A 17,605-nucleotide genomic window follows, 5' to 3' on the forward strand; every position below is an offset into this window, starting at 1 on the left:
TTGGAGTTATTGACGTTTTGGGTCAGATAATTCTTTTTATGGGGCTATCCTGTGCAGCATCCAGGCCTCTCCCTACCACATCCCAGAAGGCCCTCTCATTCTCCCTCTTAATGGTGACTAGACTTTGCCAAATGTCCTAGGGTAGGAGTAGGAAGCGAGGAGGTGACAAAATCTCAATGTGTCAAGAGCCACCAGTCTAGAGATGCTACTTGGCATCACCTACTCAGACCATTTTAAAGGCTACCATTTATTGGGCACTTAAAAATATCTCCAATCCCCACACTCACATTGCAAGGTAGGTCTTGTTACCTGTGCTTTACAGAAGAAACGGAGGCTCAGAGAGTTAAAGCAACTTCTCTAAATTATATGGCCAGCCAGTCTGGGCTTCTGACTGAGGTTGGTCTAACTACAAAGCTTCTGTAGTTCCTGCTGCAACATTCCTTCTCTCAGAAAATCAGGGATTTTTTTCTTATGTAAGGATATTCTCCTCAAGTCAACTGAAGTCCAAAAATATTTATTGAAGGCCAGGAGATGCTACTAGAGAAATCTAAGATGTGCTCCTCTCACAGAGTTTTCAATATCAGTGTAATCCTAAGATTGGCAGGGAAAGGACAAAACATTGAAGTTCATGGGATTTACCAACCACAGGTCCTATGAAATATTCATTCTCTTGTCTTGGGGTGGGTTGTGGGTTGCTTCTAGCCAAACAGCCATCTTCTTCCTGGCTCTCTGCACAAAGTTCACCTTTCCCCTCTCCCTGCGTATGGCGGTGTACTCATAGGCCTTGAGCTTGTTGTAGTAGTCAGAGAACTTGTTGTAGAGGATGGAAATCGGCATCCCATTGAGGATAATCCCAAAAGCAATGCAGAGGAAGGCAAAAATCCTCCCCAGGTGGGTCTCTGGGTACATGTCTCCGTAGCCCACAGTGGAGATGCTCACCTGTGTAAGGAAGGAGAGCAGGATGGGACCATTAGTGCTGAGGGAGGAGAAGGAAGGGAGAGAACCAGGCAGGGAAGTGTCCTCGGCTGCCCCAAAGGTGCACCACGTGGGTTGTGTAACAGGTCCCCACGGAGCCAGCTGTGGGAGCTATCAGAATGTTTGCCTAGCAGGACCCATGTCATGGAAGGAACACAAGCTTTGGAGCTGAAGGATGTGGGTTTAAATCCTCACTATGGCTTATAAGTTTTCTTACATACAGTATGGAGGAGAGAGACCGTTGCTGTGAAGAGCATATGAAGTAATGTGTAAAGTTCCCGGTACACAATGAACTCAATAAATACTGGTCTCTGCCTCCCCTCAGCTGGGGCCAGCTTTAGGGCCAGGGTTCCTGGGATAGCTTACATGATGTACATACCGGGAAGAGCTCAGGCTCAGAACCAGTGAGACCTGAGTTCCAGTCCTGACTGACCAGCGGACTGTCCTCGGGCACATTCAGAATCTCTAAACCTTGGTTCCTTCATCTAAAACAGGATTAATACCTAACTCAGGAGTCTCATGAAGTCTAAATAAGAATGAATATAAATCACTTAACACAGTATTATGCACACAAAAGGCATAAAGCAACCACCTCCCTTGTCCTCTCATCTTTAAAATGGAGACACTTATACTACTTCTCAGAGTTATTGTGTAGTTCAAATGAGATATTTTACGTGAAGGTGTTTTGATTACAAATGTCTGGAGAAACGTACTCTCATTACTTTATAAAGAGACTTTTTTGTAAGACGTCACCCACCAAAAATATGTTCATCCTGCATGAAATTCTTCCCATCACTCTTGTCACACTGCTTTAAATTCCACTAATTAGAGATTTATTTAGGTTAACAAGCTTCTGTTTTAAAATGCAGATACCCATGGGACTAGTTATCAGTCAGCATAGCTGGAGAAAACCCAGGAAAATCTCTGGGGGCCTGTTGTTTATGCCTCATGTACTAAGACTCCCTTTGGTCCCCAGATTATTGGCTAAATTACTAGAAGCCTCATAGGCAGGGCTATTGCTTACAGTTGAAAAATTGTACATTGCACACCTCCAGGGGGCACTGTTTGCTTTATCAATTTGCATTTCCGCAATTTTCTGGCAAATGGCAAATGTAGTAAAACATATAACGCCACCCTGGTGACCCCTACCAAAATGGCCTTAGCTTAGAAATGTAAATTTATTGTTTTTTTTATGAGCTAAGGGTTAGTTTGACCTTAGAATGAGCATGATTGATAAGAATGAAATGAAGAAAGGCATCAGCTGGGCAAATCTGGGAGAGCTCATAAGAACTGCAGCTACATCCAGCCCAACAGACAGGAACATGGCGAGCAGAACACCCTTTCTGTAAGAGAAGCCTGCCCTTCCTCTTTGGGACCGGTGGCACCCCACCTCTCAGGGTTCCACCTCTGGTGAATGACCAGCTGAGGGATGGACCGCCCCTTCCCACAGTGGATGAAAGAAAGTAAGCGTCTAAGAGAGGCAGGATGGGGTAGACTAGGCTGAGGCCCCATGGCTCTGAACCCACTTACCAGCTGTGGGAATTGGGCAAGTCCCTAAATTCACTCTGCCTCTGTTTCTACTTTTGAAATTTGGGGAGCATAACAGTGCCTACTTCATAGAGTTGTTAAGGGGATTGCAGCGCCTGGCACAGGTTGTGGGCAGTAACATTAGTTCTCATGCTTCTTAGACCGAGGGCTGTGCAAACAGGCTGCTCCCTGGCTCCTGCCAAATGTGCTGGGAGTGAGACAGGTGGGGCACACTCTGGCTCCATGGAGAACTGCCTTTTCTCTCTTCTGGGCCTCACGGTGAGGAGAGGTAGTGATAAAGTGAGACTGTGTGTTAGTTTTAAGGTATGCTTGTGTTTGTGTGTATGTGTTTCTTATCCCTGGCCACCCCCACAGAAACAGAGACCGAGTGAGATCTCTCTGTCCGGGTGTGTGGACCTGGGCAATAGCTTTCATACGCCGCTAACCTCATACCCCGGGTGTAAATGTTTAGTCAGTTTACCTTCCCTGGAGGAGGCCTGAAAGGAGTCTGGATGAGGGCTGAGTGACAGGAAGGAGTAGTTTTAGAACAGGAAGTATCTGGGAAAGGTTAAAGCAAAGACTTTGGGGTAAACCAGCCCCTGAAGGGTGCAGGGTGGGGGGAGGGGCTAGTGTGAGGAGGGTACAGAGGAAGGCAAATCATTGAGATTGTCAATTTTAAACTTCTCATCAATCCCCACAGTGGCTTCGCTGCATTCCCAGCCCTATTTCATTTTTTCTTTTTCTTTTTTCTGAACTTTTAGTGGAAAGTCAAAAGCAAAGAGACTTGGCTTAAGGAAGATTAAATATTTGATGTGCATAATACGGTCTAAATATTCTTGTATATCTTGGATCTCTATTATTAGAGGAAAGTCTCTTCTGCTAGGAGGCTCTCTATCACTGGCCCCAAATAATTTGTTCCAAATGCAGAGCTAATTTATGCATTGTCTGTTTTGTGGACGATTTGCCTCAACCAGTCATCTGGTTCTTGCTATGAGAGGAACTCAGGATTCCCTGGCTTTGGAGAGTTTTTTCTCTGTGGTGTACAGGCCAAACCATTTCTCCCTGGATGAGCATTAAAAATGAAAGGCCCCAGACTGACCCACATGACCTCACAGAATGTGTTCTCTCATTAGCAGGAGTTGAGTTTGGAAATGTGACCAAAATATCTGCAATCCATCTTAATGGCTGGCTCAGCCACTCTGTAAACTGGAAACTTACCCTTCTGTTGAAAACTTACTTATTTTCTCTAGCCTTTGGGTCTCAAAAGCCAGAATGTAACCTTCCCCCAGCAGCTCACACACTAATCAGCAAATCCTGGCCTGCCTCAACATAACGAGGAGGACAAACATCCACTTTTTTCTGAAACTTTAGAATGACTATACTTGAATTTCCCCTTCAACAAGTAATGTTTGTTTTCCTTCAGAATGAGCTAGGCATAGATTAAATCTTGGTACCCAATGATCTGTGCCTTTAGGAATTATCCCAGGGAATAAAACTGATCTTTTGAAAAAAATTAACACCCCTTCTGTGCCCCCAAAGAGTTTGACTAATTAGCAAAAACCAATGTTTTCTGGCCAAAATGAGTACATACCTCAATGCATGTTGTCATTTAAAGGATTTAGCTTCAAAGGATATTCTTAGCCTGCCCATGCTGTTTTTGCTATGAATATTTTAGGAATTCCTTTTTGGATTATACTCTGCACGGAAGATTCAGTGGCACGACCGTGAAACAAGTGGTCTCATTTGCCTTAAGGGTTAACTCTAGGCGCCAGTCTTAAACTCAAGGGTCTTGACTATTTAAAAATATTTAACTTACCCTCAAAAAGGTAAAGGTTCAGCACCAAACAAAGAAGCAATGTCACAGGCTCTGAAGATAATTCCTCAGTGGAATTCAGAGAATGTTTTGATCAGTGGAAGCACTATTAGGCTGAGGCCCTGGGTGACCACCTCAAGGAGAACAACCAGTGCCCCCTGTATATTAAAGCTCTGGCACATTTGTAAACTGTACAATAAGGAGGAGACGTACACAAGCTAAGGCAAATTCGGGGTCTAATACTACACAATAATGACAATGTCCTCTGCATCCTCGGCTCACCTGGTACTTCTCCCTGCCCTCCACAGTTCTATCTTGTCCCACTCAAGGCACACTGGCCAACAGGAGTACAGTTTAAAGAGAGAAAAGGGTCACCCCCAAATCAAGAGTCCACAAGATCAAAGGTCATAGAAGTGCCTCACCTCCTTTGTTCCACTTACAACTGCTATGCTGTTTCTGAAGGAGCTAGGACAGCTTTAATGCCTTCTGTGCCAGGCATTTATCCATTGTCTCTCACACCCTTCTGTACTCTTATCTGTAATTCTCCTGCTGGGAGTCTGCAAGCCACCTTTCCCAGATTCCCTTGCCCGTTGTCTTCTGGTTATGTTCAGCCAATGAGAGACACTGTTGGGACATTGAAAGGTGGGATCAGGTGATCGGGGTCTCTGTCCCTGCTTCTGGCTTCTGTCATCACCCTCTAATAACAGCAGAGAGCTATGGCGTAGGCATCTTTCAGCACACCAGACACCAGCCTCATGGTGTCATCTTAGGGGCCCTGTGAGAGCTATACGGTGACTCCTCGGTACTCCTAGGTCCCAGTAATTCTACCTTTTCTGATTCAGTTCAAGGGCCCTTCTCCAATTTAAGGGCTAACAGTAATTTCCTCCAGTAACCAATCTTTGGGTTATCTCAGCTTCCCCTTTTTGCTCTTCCTGCCTTCTAAAACCTATGTGTCCATATCCCTGTATCAAGTTCCTTCTGTTTAAAATATCTACTTTTTTTTTCTTGTTTTCCTGACTGTACTTTGACTGATTTACCTTCCAAATGGGTCTTCCCGAAGCAAGAAATCAATCAATGAAAAATAAAAATAAATCTCAGTGATCTTCTAAGTGCCATCTATTTGCAAGAAAATGATAACATACTTTAAGAAAACAAAGACAGGAGCAAGATCTCTGGGGGCACAATTATCTGATGCCTCAGGTAGAGATAAATTTTTTATTTGGAGAGTTTTTATTAGGTTTTGAAGGAATGAGTTCACAACATAGCTTTGTTTGGTTTCCACAGCTTAAAGTTGCTCTGGAAATCTCAGAAGGAAATGGTCTGTTGTACAGTCCAATTGCCCTTTCCTACTTAAAAACAAAGTGACATGTCGGCCGATGTTTACATCCTTGTCACAGAGCTCATTGTTCTCCGGGCTGTGCCATGCATTTCCCACACCCAGGCAACCAGGAGAGCCCCAGCATGGCTGCATGACTCCAGGCGTGGAGCTGTTTATCTGAACACTCAAAAGCTGTCCCAAGGTACAACAGTTGGCCATTTTATGTCTTACAGTCGCTCTCTCTTCTCTAGGAGAGAAGGAATTGTTTTTGTCTTATTTTCACCAAGATGACTCTGGAAGCAAAGGTTATACTTCCATGTGATAAAGACTATCAACTAGACAGATACGTTAGCTTCAATTTGTTGTGGGTGTACTACAAGCTAGCATTTTACATATGGTTCCTATTACATGAGTGCTTACAAGTAGCCTCCATTTGACATATGTGTAGGATGTGTCTCTTTTACATCCTAATGCATGAACTTTGTAGACATGAGTTCCCATGAGGGATTTGTGTTGCAGCTGTAGGAGAATTCACAATAATGAAAATTACTGTAGTCCTCTTAAAATCCTGAGTTGAATTATAGAGAAAGGTTATAGGATCTTGGCATAGACAGAGGAAGATTATTAAAAGCAAGTCAGATTTTGGGGGTTGTCTGAAAGAACTGAAAACACATGGAAGAGTGGCTTAGAGAATCTGCCTCTAACATTGGTGAATACACCACAAGGAACAAAGGACTAGAGTGATGCAGGGAAATATCAGTCCTGTTTTTCGTTACCTCACCTTTAAATTTTCAGTGTGAGTGTATGTTTTCTGACATGTGTAATATATTTGAGCAGTAATATCTTACTGCCATGAAATGATAGTATTAGTGGGCCTAATTCTTCATATTTTCCTGTCTCCAAACTCTTTGCCATAGAGCTTTGCAGTGCTTTCCTCCAGTGGGCTAACCTGCTCTGCTTGTTGACTCTGAGTTTGGCCTTGTGACTTGTTTTGGCCCATGGGTTGAGCAAAGGACATGGAGAGAAGCTTGGACAGTGCTTGCATGACTGGGCTTGCTTTCTTTATCTCTTGCCCTTTGCCACAGTCATGAATATATGCCTGCTGGAGGATGAAGAACATGAGGCCTAGTCTCCCCCTTCCTCAGCTGTAAGCCAGCTGACCATCAGACTGGCGAGTAACTGCCACCAGCCCAAATGGGAAGAACCTTCTAGTTGAAAGCAGCCTAAATTGCTGACTTGCAAACTCATGAGCCAAATAAATCCTTGACATTTTCAGCCATTGAGTTTTGGGGGAGTGTGTGGTACATTATTATTATGCAGTAAATGACTTATAATTTATGAATAACTACACATTTATCATGGATGTATACTCAAATTTTTTTAAATTATGAGAAGTATGATCAGTAAAATGCTTGGGAGATCAACGGATCAGAGTTTCCTTTAAGATTCTGCTCAGGTTCTCATGTCTGTTAAGCCATGCGTTTCTTCTCATTGTTCAGATTTTAGCTTAATATCATCCAAGTAGGCTTCTCTGACCATCCCATGTAAGGCAGATGCAGCCACCAAGGTTATTCTCTATCCTATTATCCTGTGCAAGACATACCAGTATCTGAAATTTTTATCTTTTCCATTAGAAAATAAGCTCCATGAGGGAAAGAACGTCGCTGTTTTTTCTTCTCTATCACTTGGTATCCCCAGGATTTACAGTGCTACTTGGCACACTGCAGGTACTCAAAAAATTCTTGCTCAATGAATGAAAAACTGGGTTTTTTTGTGGATAACAAATGTTTTGTATCTTTATACTTAGATCTACATAAGGAAATAGCATTCTGTCTGCATTATTTTGACAGTCTTCTTTTCTCTTTGTTCTATTGAGAAAATAGACCCTTAGTATATAATATGCAATGTCATTAGAAATATAGAGAAGAAATGTGTTAAAAATGTATCGGCCCTAGGGAATAGAGCAGTTCTCAGATGTTCAAAGGGAATTGTTCCTGTCGTTTTCATAGATTAGGTTAGAAACAAATACAAGTTATCAGTCTTTAATTCACTGTGATATTTACTAGTATAAATCTCATAGAATAAAATGGATGAAGGCCACTGATAAAAGTTAATGTTGGTAAATGGTAAAGGTTGAAATGTGCAAATTTTGGCCTGTGAAAATAGTGCCTGATAGAGATAATGGCCACAGAAGAAAACTCATATGGGTAAAGCAATAATCGGTAAGGTTTGTAAAATTGAATGGTGATTCCATTTTGCTGTAAAATTTATGGAAAACACTGATTTTGAATAAAATAATTTTAGTATAAAAAGCTTGGTATTACATCACCAGCATGAGGATTTGTGCTTTTCCTTTCATGCTCTACTTACCTCCAAAGTAAATGTCATTTGCTGGGGACAAATCATCCTCCATCAGCTCCAACTGTACACAGTTTATCTACTATAGGGATGACCTTTTGACATCTGGAGTGTGATCAGAGGAGTGGCATTTGGCTAGCTACTCAGAGGAACCCAACATTGTATCGTCCCTGAAGAAAACTCACAAATCCTGTTATGCATACAATTGCTCCACTTTTCAGGGAAGGAAGACTCATTGAATTGCTGACCTCTGATTCCTCCCCTTTTAGAGACTAAGAAACTAAGGACAGGGAGTAAGGGGGTAAGGTTGCACAGTTAATTATTTAGGGTCACATTTAATTATTAGCAGATCTGGGACTAGAAACTAAATCCTCCATCCCACTATACTGTGTTGTTAGCAACCTTGGGTTGGTTCACCTCAGAAGTTCACATCAGACTGGGGGTTCTAACATGCCCAATATTAATGTTAAAAATATCTCTTTAACATGGGAAAAAGTGCTTATGTTTGCTTACTGTCTTTAAAGGCATTACAATAAGCTGCTTAAGAAAAAAGACCCAAGGAAGCCATATGCCCTGTTTTTTCCTATGCACATATGTCAACTTATTCATTGGCCTGAAAGGACCCAGTCAGAGATTCAGAGATTTTCTAGGGATTTAGTCTAGCAGACCAGAGATACAGATATTTGAGTAAATAACACAGATCATTATAAAAAGGGCAAATACCAAAGAAAACAATGACAACAGTAACTAATTAACTGTGCAAATTGGGCAAAGCATGCAGAACCAGAGCTTAAAAGATGTGGAGAGGGCATGGATTTCAACCCTCTGCCACCTTTAGCTGTGTGTTTATGCTCAAACCCTCTGCTCCTCAATTCCTCTAAGCCATTAAAGTGGGGCAATGATACCAGCTCCTGAAAGAATTACAGTGACATTGGCTCAAGTTTCAGTTTTAGATGCTTCTTTCCACACTCTGATCTAGAACCAGTGTGACTGCAGTTAGGATTGACACTGTTCAGCCAAGTCTGACTTCCTCCCCTGGGTAACAGTCAGTTTGTCCTTTTTTAAAAAATAGTGATCACCCCACTGCACAGGGTTGTGTGCTGAAATGAGGTAAACCACTTAGGCCAATATGTGTTCAATATGTGGTCAATAACGACGACCAAACTCCCACATAACTTGAACAGTGAATTAAATCCTGCCAATCCTAAACACCAGTCAAGGGTTTGAAGAATACATCTAGATTTGGAAATTCCTACGATCAAGTCAAATTCAGTTACTTACTGAACTATGTCTTTCTAACCTTCTGACATCCAGCCCCGGTTTTGTTAGCTGGAGGCAGCCTAGGATGGAGAGAGCAGTGGCCATTAAACAAGGCAGGGAGCAAAGCAAGGTAGACAGCTGATAACCCAGGAAAGGGAGGATCATCAGTGTCTGCCAGGCTGGAGAAGAGGGTGAGAAGGCCCAGGGGCTGTGCTGCTCACCGCGGCCCACCACCAGGAGTGGGGGATGCTGGTGAAGTTGGTGCTGGGCATGTCATGCTCCACGGAATAGACAGCTGCGGAGAAGGCGAAGATGCCCATGGCGATGAAGAGCAGCAGGCAGCCCACCTGTTCGGAGCACTGGCGCAGCGTGAAGCCGAAGGCGCGCAGGCCCGTGGAGTGGCGCGCCAGCTTGAGGATGCGGAATATGCGCATGAGGCGCATGAGGCGCAGCACCTGGCCCACCTTGCCCACGCGGCCCACGGCTTCCAGGTCGTGCTCGTGCGGCGAGCCCTTGCTGTGCTGCTGGTCCTCACCCATGAGGCACTCGAGCAGCAGCTGCAGGTAGAACGGCAGGATGGCTACCAGGTCCACCAGGTTGAGTGCGCTGCGCATGAAGTGCCGCAGGTTAGGCATGGAGGCGAGGCGCAGCAGGAACTCAAGCGTGAAGAAGGCGATGCACAGCATCTCTACGTGCTCCAGGATGCGCCGTGGGTCGCCGCCCCCCGCGCCCTGCTCAGCCTGCTGCTGCATCTCCTCCACCGTGTTGAGCACCAGTGCCACGACAGAGATTAGCACAAAGAGGCTGGAGGCCACCCCCATGGCCTTGGCGGCCACGGAGGAGAAGGGCTTCTCCATGAGGTTCCAGAGGTGGCGCCGCAGTGGCCTGTAGAAACGCATGTCGTGGAAGAGGTCCTCGGTCTCCTCCACCTGCGCCTGGGCGCGCAGCTCGTGTTGAATCTTGAGCTGCTCGCTCAGCTCGTCGCGCCGCTCCTCGAAGCAGATGCGGCAGCAGCGCGGCGTGTACTTGAGCCGCACGCCCCAGTAGCCCAGCTCCTCCAGGAAGTTGCGCGGGCACAGCTCGTTGTGCACCAGCAGCACCCCTGACACGTAGAAGTTGTAGATGAGCTGGAAAACCGCAGGGTCACGGTCGAAGAAGTATTCATCTGTCTGTGCCTCATAGTCGTCGCAGAGGCCCAGCTGGCGGCTGCGGCTGGCGGAGGTGGCCAGGCGGCCCAGGCGCGTCTTGGGGTGGCAGGCCAGCTCGCAGTAGTCCAGGCGGTAGCTGTAGCCGCCCACGTTCACGTTCAGCGTGGATGACGTGGCAGGTGGGTCGGAGCTGCTCTCAGGCCGTACGGTGGTGGCCTCCTCCGGCAGCTGATCCTCCACGGCTGGGTGGGCCTTCCACTCCTCCTCCTCCTCCTCCTCCTCCTCCTCCTCCTCCTCCTCCTCCTCCTTCCCGCCATCCTCGTCCTCGTCGATATAGTAATTATAGCTGCCCTCGGTCCACGGCGGGATGCTGGCCTGGGAGGCAGACCAGGCGCCCACCGAGCAAACGCTCCTGCGGTGCCGGCTGCTCGCTGCCTGGAGCGTGTCCTCACTCTCCGCGGTGTTCCAGGGCTTGCAGCTCTGAGACCACCTCTTCTGGCTCTGCCTCAGCATGGCTGCGCGAAGTGGCCCGCTTGCCTTTCCTTCCCAGCTGTGGTGGGGTCCCTGGCCTGCTCGTGGCCTTGGGAGGCGGATCAGTACCTTGCACGGTCTGGAGGAGACCAGCCTGGACCAGCAGACCCAGCAGCCCAGGCCGTGCCCCCAGAGCAGCCCCTCTTCGGGCCCTGCACAGCCCGCCCAGCCTGTGGGGTCTGAGCATACCTGCAGATGGCTGTGGCCCGCTGTAAGCTTGCTGACAGGAACAAAGCAAGTGTTAGGAGGGATTTAGAGCCTCTTAGCCCATTTCCTCCCCTTCTCTCTCTACTACGTGACCTAGAGAATGATTATGTGGTCCTAAATCTGTAGACAATCAGAAGGTGGTGGAGATTATTGCTAATAAGATGTTGGCTAACTCTTACACTTGCCCTTAAGAAATGTTCACTGTACCTGTGCTGAATGAAATCAACTGAATTAGCTATAAAATATGATGCCTGTGTCTTAACTGCTGAAATTGCTGCCTCTGCCCTAGGTAAACCCACCATTAACAGGGACAGAAACAGCTTAAAGTGGACTAGTTTTCCTCTCAGCCTAGCTCTTTTATCAAGTATATAGTCTTAAATGATCTCCTTCCCATCCATTCACATAATAGCATTTTCTTCATGTGGATTCTCCCTAGCACTGCATTGAAGTCCAGTCTGATATTTAAGTCAGTCTCAGTTTCCATCTCTCTTTGTCTCTGCCTGTCTCTCCCTTCTCTTAAAGGGTAAGGATGTATGTCCAGATGGAATTCCACAGCTGGAGGGTAGGCTTGCTTAGACCCTCTTTGTAAAGGCACCCAGACTTCCTTCCAAAGAAAGGGTCTTCATCACTGTGCAAGACATCACTTTTTTTTTTTTTTTTTTTTTAAGACATCACTTTTTAAAAATTGAAGTATCATTGATATACAATCTCATGAAGGGTTCACATGAACAACAACAATGTGGTCACTGCATTCACCCATATCACCAAGTCCCCTTCCCCTCCACTGACGTCACTATCAGCATAGTAAGATGCTATAGAGTCACTACTTGTCTTCTCTGTGCTGTACTGCCTTCCCCGTGACCTGCCTATATTGTGACTGTGAATTGTAGTGCCCCTTAATTCCCTTCTTCCTCCCTCCCCATCTACCCTTTCCACCCCCTCCCCTTTGGTAACTGCTAGTCCTTCTTGGAGGCTGTGAGGCTGCTGCTGTTTTGTTCCTTTAGTTTTGCTTTGTTGTTATACTCCACAAATGAGGGAAATCATTTGGTACTTGTCTTTCTCTGCCTGGCTTATTTCACTGAGCATGATATCCTTTAGCTCTGTCCAAGACATCACTTTTATTTTTTGACTCTTAGATGCTAGAGGTGAAAACTCAATAGAGACCTTCATATTCTCAAGTTGCTCATGGTTTTATATGTGATATAAATATGTAAGCAAAAAGGAATGAGTAAAAAACACAGGGGTAGCAGAGAAAGAAAGAAAGGGATTTGTTTTGAGCAGGGTTTTTTAATTCAGTATATTTTGAATAGCTAGTACATGTTTATGACAAACATTCAAAACGTACAAAGTTGCATTACAGTAGAAAGTTTATCTCTCTCCCAACCAAAATTTTCAGTTATTGGGTGAAGTTTCAGAGGAGGCACCCACTGTTAGTACTTTCTGATTATCCTCCCAGAGAGATTCTAAACATAACCAGGCAAATACCTATCTCCATCTAACATCTGAATAGCTATTATTAACACAAATTATAGTGCATTGTACACTATGCTTTTATATACATATATGCTAGAGGAGTTTTCATATCTGAACATACATATCTGCCTCATTTTGAAAACAGCCACCTGGTGGTCCAATAGTGATGGAAATGCAGGTTTTTTCTGTTTGCCCTTATAAACAGTGGTGTGCTGAAGAGCCTTAGACATACATTTCTTTACACATGAACAAGCTGTATGAGGGGTTGCAAAGCAACCTGACCAAACAGGACAGATTCCTAGGGAGGAGGCTGAAAATGATATCTTGCCATGATTAATGTTATATAAAATAATGATTTATCTGATAGAAATATGTGGGCCTTATTTGGATCCTGATTCAAACAAAAAAAACTTAAAACATTCTTGAGACAATTACAAATCTCATTTGATGAGATTTAGATGCTCATGAATACTTTTAGTTGTGATAATTGCCTCGTAGTGTTAAAAGAAAGGTTCTATATCTTTTAGAGACATACTGAAATGTTTGTGGATGGAATGATAAGATGTTTGGGATTTGCTTTATGATAATATGAGAGAGAAAGTGAGTGAGAGTAGTGTTGAAACAGGATGGGCTATGAGTCAGTAATTGTTGAACTGAGTGGTGGATACGTAGAGGTTCATTATACTATCCTACTATGTGTTTGAATTTCTCCATACTAAAAGATTTTAAGAAAAAAAAAGATAAGCCAAGGATAAATTGTTAGAGGTGGAATTGCCAGGTCAAAGACTGCACATTTGAAATTTTCATTGAAATGCCAAGTTTCTCTCATAAATATTTTACCAATTTACAATTCCCCATCATACTTCTTGGGCTCTGCCTATTTTATAGGTGAAAAGTAATGTGTGGGTTAATTTTAACTTGTATTTCTCTTATGCTGAATGTAATTGAACAGCTTTTTGTGTGGTTAATTGTTTTTTTCTTCTTTCCATTGAGTTGTTGGTATTTTTCTTACTAATTGGTAGGAGAGCTTTATGTATTATGACAAAAGCCCTTTGCAATAATGGACTGCAAATAATTATTTTTCGGAGTTTGGTGAGATTTGTCCCAGTTAAAAAACATTTCTTGGTACTATGTTTTATTAGGAAAGTCCTCATCTTCTTACAGATTTATTTCTCACACTCAAGGATTTGATCCACTGGGGACTGGTTTTGATGTAAAGAGTGAAATGGGACCCAACTTCATTTTCCAGGTTTTTATCTATGTAGATGTCTCAACACATTAAATGAATAATACACCTTTTCGTCCCCAATTTGTGGCTCTATCTTTATCATGTAGTTCAGTTTTTTTATACTGCAAAATTGCTGGGACAGATAACAGTTGCTACAGGGTCTGTACCTGTTAGTATAACATTCACTGATACTGTTTAATTTCCAAAAGGCCTCAACCCTTCCAGTTAGGATAAAGTCACTAACCAGGCCTGTCCTTTAAGTGCTTTAACGTATTTTTAGTGTGCTCCTGTTGGCGTACTGTATTAATGTTGTTTCTCTAGGTACATACTTAACTGTTTTCCAATTCCATCTCTTCTTTGTATTGTGCTGAATACTGTCAACAATAGTTTTCACGTGTTACATAAATTCACTTTTTTTCTTCAAATCAATTACTTATGAGAAGTAAAATTACTATTTTCATATTTTTAATTTCCTCTCTTTTCACTGCAATCCTAAACTACTTCTTACATAAACTTTCAACACTCTCTTGGGGTTTGTAATAAAAAACAATAGAGTTAGTAACGTTTGTGAGACATCTCAAACCTAAGCCCAACCACTGCAGCCATGCCGTAGATGAGGAACAGTGCCATGACGGACCACACTTAACTGTCTCTTACACCCCACATGCATCTGCTGGTGTGAGCCTGTTGCTTGGATTTTGCTCTTAGGTTTTGCTTGGCCTTTACAATTGCAAAGGCAATGGGAGATGAGCATCTGTACAAGGAACCATTTTCTAACACAGAGAACTGCCCCACAGTGGGATGGCTTTGTATAGTGGTAGTGATGAGTGCTTTCTCCCTGAATGGGTGTGAGAATGCAGAGGGAGACCTCCATGGGTGGAAACTCAGGTGGACTGATCTTCAAGCGCACTTCAGCCTTGAAATGACTAGAATGCTAAGTATTTGCCTGATTATTCCTTTGTCTTGAATTTCCTTCTGCCTTTCGTCTCCCTAAATCCTTATTCTTCAAAAGTCAGTGCACACATCCTCCTCCTCTTTCACTGACCCTCTTCTGGCTGTTCTCTGTGTTTCCCCAGCATAGGTTAGCTGTCCCGTCTTAGTGTTCTCACTTAGGGCAGCACACACCACCATCTTAGAATACGAGGCACTTACTTTAAACAGAGAATGGGCTAAATACTTGTGGCAGACTACCTCAAAAGTAATCCATAAAGTAAATCTGTTAGAGAAGCGCATGTGAGAGGGGCTGAATTCAGTCTCAGCTGTTAGGAGAAAGAGAGTCCAAAATACAAGGGACAGCAGGAACTGCATATGGGAAAAATTTTCATTGTAAAAGCTATGTAAGTGCTTTGTGGAAAAATAAAAAAATAGAGTAGAACACTAATAATACAATAATAATAGTAAATGCCTAAATACTGTACTGTGTTAATGCTTACAACAACCTCTCATGTAGGTGCTATTCTTCTTTTACAGCTGAGGAAACTGAGACACAGAGCAGTTAAGTGATTTGCCCAGGGTTGCACAGAAAGTAAACAGTGGAGCTGAGTTTTGCTCTGGACTAATCAGCATGCTATAAAATAGCATAACATAAAAACTACCTACCATCTTACCATCCAAAGACACTCACTATTAATATTTTAACCTGCATCCTTCCATTTAATTATACACACACACACATTTACATGGCTGTGGTCATATTGGATATAAAAACTACCTTTTTTATTCCACATTTTCACATAAGCATTTTTGATATTAATAAAATACTTTGTAGCCATTCTATTCGATGGCTACAAAATATTCCATATTGTGGATGTGCTATCTATAACTGAACCAAATCTCTTTTGTTGAAATAAATATTTTTCAATATCCTGCTGTTATAAGTAATGATGTGATACAAATCTTTATGTTTGAAAGGATTTTGTTTTTGTGTTTTTGTATTCTGGGTTATTTCTGAGGTAGTTTCGCCACATGTATTTAGGCCATTCTGTCTAGCTCGGAGCCATCACACGTGCGGTTCCTGCTGTCCCTTGTATTTAGGACACTCTCCACCACCCAGTTGCCTTCTCTTCCTCTGGCCACCCCCTGCTCATCATTCATGGATGGCATGTTAACTCCTCTCGCCCTGTCCTTGAGGACAGCCTTCCCTCACAGCTGAGGCTGAATCCAGCCCCTCTCACATGCCCTTCTCTAACAGCTTTACTTTGCCTATCATAGCACTTCTTACAAACACTTACCTGCCTACAGTAAACAAGACAAGACTTGTTCCAGAAGGGTGGACAGTGTCTGCTTTGTTCCCCACTTCATCCCCAGGATCTAGCCCAGTGTCTGGAATATAGCACACACTCAAACAATGCTAGCCAAAAGGTTGACATAGTCGATGCATTTTGCCAATCTGCTTTCCAATTTGCCTCACTTTACAGTCTTACTGATAAAATATGAGTGTCTCCTTCACAGTAGCTTAGCTAGAATGTCATTACTATTACTGTTTTTTGCCAATTGAGAGATGAAAATGGCATTACATTATTGTTTTAACCAACTCTGTATTAATTATTCACTTCTGTACTCCCCAACAGCCTCTGAAGTTTTCAAGGGTAAACAAAAAATCTTGTCTCTGTGGCCCTGGAACCAAGTAGAGTGTCCAGCAGGTAGCAGATTAAAAAATACATATATATTGAAAGGATATGCAAGATCTCTCTTTGTTAGCTCTTACAACTGCATGTAAATCTATAATTATCTCAAAAATAAAAAAGTTAACAAGTATTTATTGCTCTGTCCTGACATAGTCCCAAGCCCTACTTTGAATGGAAAAGAAACTAGTGATCTTTGTGGAACAGCGGTGGGGAGTCCCACCTGCTTTGCTTTGGTGGCAGAGAGAGCTAGGCAGCATGTTACAATAGAAATAACACTGACACTGAAAGAGACTGGATTTTGCATTCTGGTTTCAAAGCTGAGAAAATTCCTGTCAGTTTTCTCATCTGTAAAATGGGTTGCTAGAGGATTTCTTATTAATATAAAAAGAGAATATTCCCCTCTACTTTAGCTTCAATTGGTCTGCCTCTATCCAAGTCCTGACATATACTACCCATCAAAAGGTAGTCATCTCTCCCTCGTCCAGCTACCTCCTTCCCTGATTCCTGATTACACACAAATATATTCATTTTTAGTACCCATAGAGTCTCTCAGTGCAGAGATAATGACCATATTCACAGTCCATTAAAATTAATTCCTTTGTGTTAAGGCTGTACTGACAATAGAACTTTCTGTGCTGATAGAAATATTTTATGGCTTAAAACATGACTAGTGCCACCAAAGAAGAGAAACTTCTATTTTATTTCATCTTAATTGATTTATATTTAAATTTAAGAAGTCACGGTGTGCCTAATGGCTACCATGTTGGACAGGGCAGTAGTAAGATATTATCTGTGTGTGAATCAGTCTCTTAGATATTCAGTCCCCAAGGAGCAGTGAGCCTTTAGGATATTAACCCTTTGGTCACATCAGTTTGCCAGCATATATTGGCCTATCAGTTCTAAGACTAAAAGGGAATGGACAGGGAATTTTGACAGGCTAATGAATGGAACAATGGGATGAGATTGAGAAATCTGAGTGGGTGGTGACTAGGCTTGGGGGTACAGGCATTTCAGAACACATTCGGATTCAGGATGGCTTGGGAACAGAGTAGTATTAAAAGAGAGAAGCTAAGGCAGATGGTCGAAAGAGCAAGCTGAACGCAAACTCCCTTACAGATTTATTCAGACCTGCCCCAGGAA

General features: G+C 43.2%; 1 protein-coding gene across 1 annotated transcript; it reads right to left on the minus strand.

Moving 5' to 3' along the window:
- Positions 1-222: 222 nt before the first annotated feature.
- KCNV2 (potassium voltage-gated channel modifier subfamily V member 2) lies at positions 223-10,941 on the minus strand. Its single transcript, XM_017642859.3, is given in 3 exon segments — positions 223-711; positions 714-939; positions 9,473-10,941. Coding segments are annotated over 3 exon segments (1,797 nt in total). The 5' UTR covers positions 10,913-10,941; the 3' UTR covers positions 223-580.
- Positions 10,942-17,605: the final 6,664 nt, after the last annotated feature.

The sequence above is a fragment of the Manis javanica genome, chromosome 2, assembly GCF_040802235.1.
Source record: "Manis javanica isolate MJ-LG chromosome 2, MJ_LKY, whole genome shotgun sequence".
In the NCBI taxonomy this organism is placed as follows: domain Eukaryota; kingdom Metazoa; phylum Chordata; class Mammalia; order Pholidota; family Manidae; genus Manis; species Manis javanica.